This window comes from Propithecus coquereli, unplaced genomic scaffold (genome assembly GCF_000956105.1).
Source record: "Propithecus coquereli isolate 6110/MARCELLA unplaced genomic scaffold, Pcoq_1.0 Scaffold1, whole genome shotgun sequence".
Taxonomy (NCBI): Eukaryota; Metazoa; Chordata; class Mammalia; order Primates; family Indriidae; genus Propithecus; species Propithecus coquereli.
In genome coordinates, this window is record NW_012133857.1 from 19,448,391 (window position 1) to 19,451,781 (window position 3,391).

Below are 3,391 nucleotides of genomic sequence, written 5' to 3' on the forward strand. Positions count from 1 at the left end.
CGCATGCCTGTAGTCCCAGCTACTCGGGAGGCTGAGGCAGAAGGATTGCTTCAGCCCAGGAGTTTGAGGTTGCTGTGATCTAGGCTGACGCCACGGCACTCTAGCCCAGGCAACAGAGTGAGACTCTGTCTCAAAAAAAAAAAAAAAGAGTCTGTTACGGATTGTGGCATTGACAGTAAGAATAGAAAAGAGAAGACAGTTGTGGGTAACTTAGATTAGTAAGAATTGGCAATCAATTGGATATGTGGACAAAGAAGAGGAAAGTGGCAAAGATGACACTGAAGTCAGGCTTTGTTGATAGGCTCAGGTGGACTGAGGAAAGGTGACACCTGATTTAGCAAGATGAACTGGACAGGAATGGGGAAGAGTCCTCAGAGGGGGAAAGGAAAGGGTGTGGGGTGATCCCTTATGAGGCTTTTACTGTAGTGTATAGTGAGAGATGATGATGGCCTGGATTTGGTTGTTAGCCATAAAAAAGAAAAAGGAAAACACTCCAGAGATTTTTAGTTTGAATGTTGGCTTTTGTAGGATTTCCAGAATGGCACCAAAATTCACTTTGGTGTTACATTGGATGTGGCCTTTCTTTTCATCAAAATTATGAATCTGTATTTGTGACAGAAGGATTGAAGTGGCTCTCAAGTATGTATTTTAACTGCATAGTTTTCCATTTGACTGCAGACAATTAACCTAGTTTCTTTTCTGTCTTTTCCACTAGGACTTGGAAGAACAAAGTCGGTTGATAGCTGCTTCCAGTAGACCAAACCAAGCTAGTAGTGAGGGGCAGTTTGTTGTCCTTAGCAGTAGCCAGTCAGAAGAGAGTGATTTGGGAGAAGAAGGAAAGAAGAGAGAATCAGAAGCATAAACTTATCTTTGCTTTTTGATTCATATTTCCCCCCTTGGAATTTGACAATTTCTGTGGTGAAATGGCATAAGGTAACAACTATGTTGAAATATCAAGGAGGAGACTAAGCTTTATATTTACTTGTTTTAGCTTCCTTTTAAAAAATAAGACTGAACTTGATGACTTAGGTTTGCATTGATTTTTTTTCCCCCTTAAACATAATATACTATGCATTAACATTAAATTCCACATGTCTAAAAGAAACCTGCTCATCTCTGCAGTAGATTGCTGAGGAGTTACATTTGCTCAAGCATTTTTTTTTCTTCAAACTGTGAACTTTTTATCTTGCATTGTAATTGGCTGTGACCATAAATTATTTATTCTTCAGGCTCAGATGTTCATGGATATGCTCTCTTTCAGTAGGAACGTTTTGTTGGCAATGAGGAAGCATTCAGCTGAATAAGTTTAAAACCCTTTATACAGAGAATTCTACAGGTTTGCAGATATTTTAACAATATTAAATGTGCAATAGAACTTTTATAAAATAATTAGAACAGAGATTTTACACTTAAGGTTTCAAATTGTGGCAGGTGGTACTGTGGATTTCAGGGCACTTTCTTAGATTACTCACATTTCTCTGATGTACTACACCTGATGCTAGTAGGAAAGACGCTGAAGTGTATTCAGTTCAAGATTGATACAGCCTTGGCATTTTATTATCACACTCTTAGTTCTCAGGTTGGGACTTCAATTATTGCTGCAGAGCAGTAATGGTTAAAAATAAGATTTTGGAATTTATTAAAAGATTTTTTGTGTTCAGATACATTTTAGATTAGGATTGATGTGTAAGGATGTTGTAACAGGATGATACATTGTATTTTCCACATTATGTGAAATAGTTTTTATTGAAAATCAAGTGACATTTCAGAAGAAATTCTATGACAATTATGTTTCATGCTTAAAGTAAAAATTCTCAGAGTTTAGCAAATGTAATCTTTTAAATTTCAGACTGATATTCCCAGTATTTTCATAATTCCATGTTTTGATAAAGTACTGAATCACCACTTTATATCCACAAAGGCAAATAACTAATGTATGAGAATAGAGTAATTTGCACTAATTATTCTAAGTACTTCTAACTCTTTAAATGAGTAACAGCTCCAATTCCATGAAAGATTGAAAAGAAACTGAATGCCTGGTACAGTGTAGGAGAAGTTGACCAACAAAGGATTTTAGCCTGGTGCCAAGGTTAAAATATTTCTATACTGTCTATCTTCTATGTCGAATCTTGATTTCTTTTTCTTTAATCACATTTTTAACATTACTGATAGAAATTACGTTTATGCGTTTCACATGAAAAGGTATCTATATATACAAGTTAAATATATTGAGTAAAGTATTTTACGTAGTCATACATTTATAAATTTTCAAGAGATTAGCCACTAAAACTAATTTCACAAGGGAAACTTTGATATACAGTTTTTTCTTCTTAGTTCTTCTTAGTTTCTTCTTAGTTTCACACTGTGTATGTACATTGTTTTCTGTAGGAATGGGATAGATAATTATATATAGGATCATGATATTCTTTTTATCCATGTGCCAAATGGAAATAATGATTATTTAATACTCTTTGATGCCTTATGTTACCAAAATATATAGTAAAAAAGTAGAAATTTATGAAATACTTTATTTTGTCCTTACCAAAGGGAATGCTTTCACAACAGTGTATCATTCCTTTTGTTGAAGTTGGAATTTCTTCTGTTGTCAGCACTTAATTAGTCATGGCAAGTCCTGCTTGTAAGACCTTTTTGAGATTGGTAAGCTTTCTGTTTCACTAACTCTTTTGTGTATACAAGTTGTCACCTCACTGAGTTCAGATAAAATCTGTTGCCCTAGGCCGGGCGAGGTGGCTCATGCCTGTAATCCTAGCACTCTGGGAGGCCGAGGCGGGCGGATTGTTTGAGCTCAGGAGTTAGAGACCAGCCTGAGCAAGAGTGAGACCCCGTCTCTACCAAAAATAGAAAGAAATTAATTGGACAGCTAAAAATATATAGAAAAAATTAGCCAGGCATGGTGGTGCATGCCTGTAGTCCCAGCTACTCGGGAGGCTGAGGCAGTAGGATTGCTTGAGCCCAGGAGTTTGAGGTTGCTGTGAGCTAGGCTGATGCCATGGCACTCTAGCCCGGGCAACAAAGTGAGACGCTGTCTCAAAAAAAAAAAAAAAAATCTGTTGCCCTGTAAGGAAGGTGGTCATCATTAGGAGGCATTTTGACTGTGCTTTGCATGGTAGCAAAGTGCTGCCCTTTATTAGCACTCTGGGTCAAAGTGTAGGCTTAGAGTTAAGGGTACTGGCAGACTTAGGGATGCTGGGCAGACTTGTAGTTCTTTTAAGTCATGTTTCCTTAGGAATTTCCATGATAACATACCCATGTCTCCATGTCTGTGGGTCAGACCAAAATGCATTCCAATGCCCAAAAGAAGTCATGAGTGGATTTTAACAATTCAACTTTTGTTGTATTACAATTGAACTATATGAACTATTTCATTACT

General features: G+C 36.8%; 1 protein-coding gene across 1 annotated transcript in view; it reads left to right on the top strand.

Annotated features, from left to right (window-relative positions):
• Window positions 1–1,157, top strand: part of APPL1 (adaptor protein, phosphotyrosine interaction, PH domain and leucine zipper containing 1) — a 39,730-nt gene extending 38,573 nt beyond the window's left edge. Inside the window, exon 20 of the mRNA XM_012640866.1 lies at window positions 716–1,157. Within this exon, the coding sequence (XP_012496320.1) occupies window positions 716–862 (147 nt within the window). The 3' untranslated portion in view covers window positions 863–1,157. The remainder of the gene's footprint in view (window positions 1–715) is intronic.
• The last annotated feature ends 2,234 nt before the right edge of the window (window positions 1,158–3,391 follow it).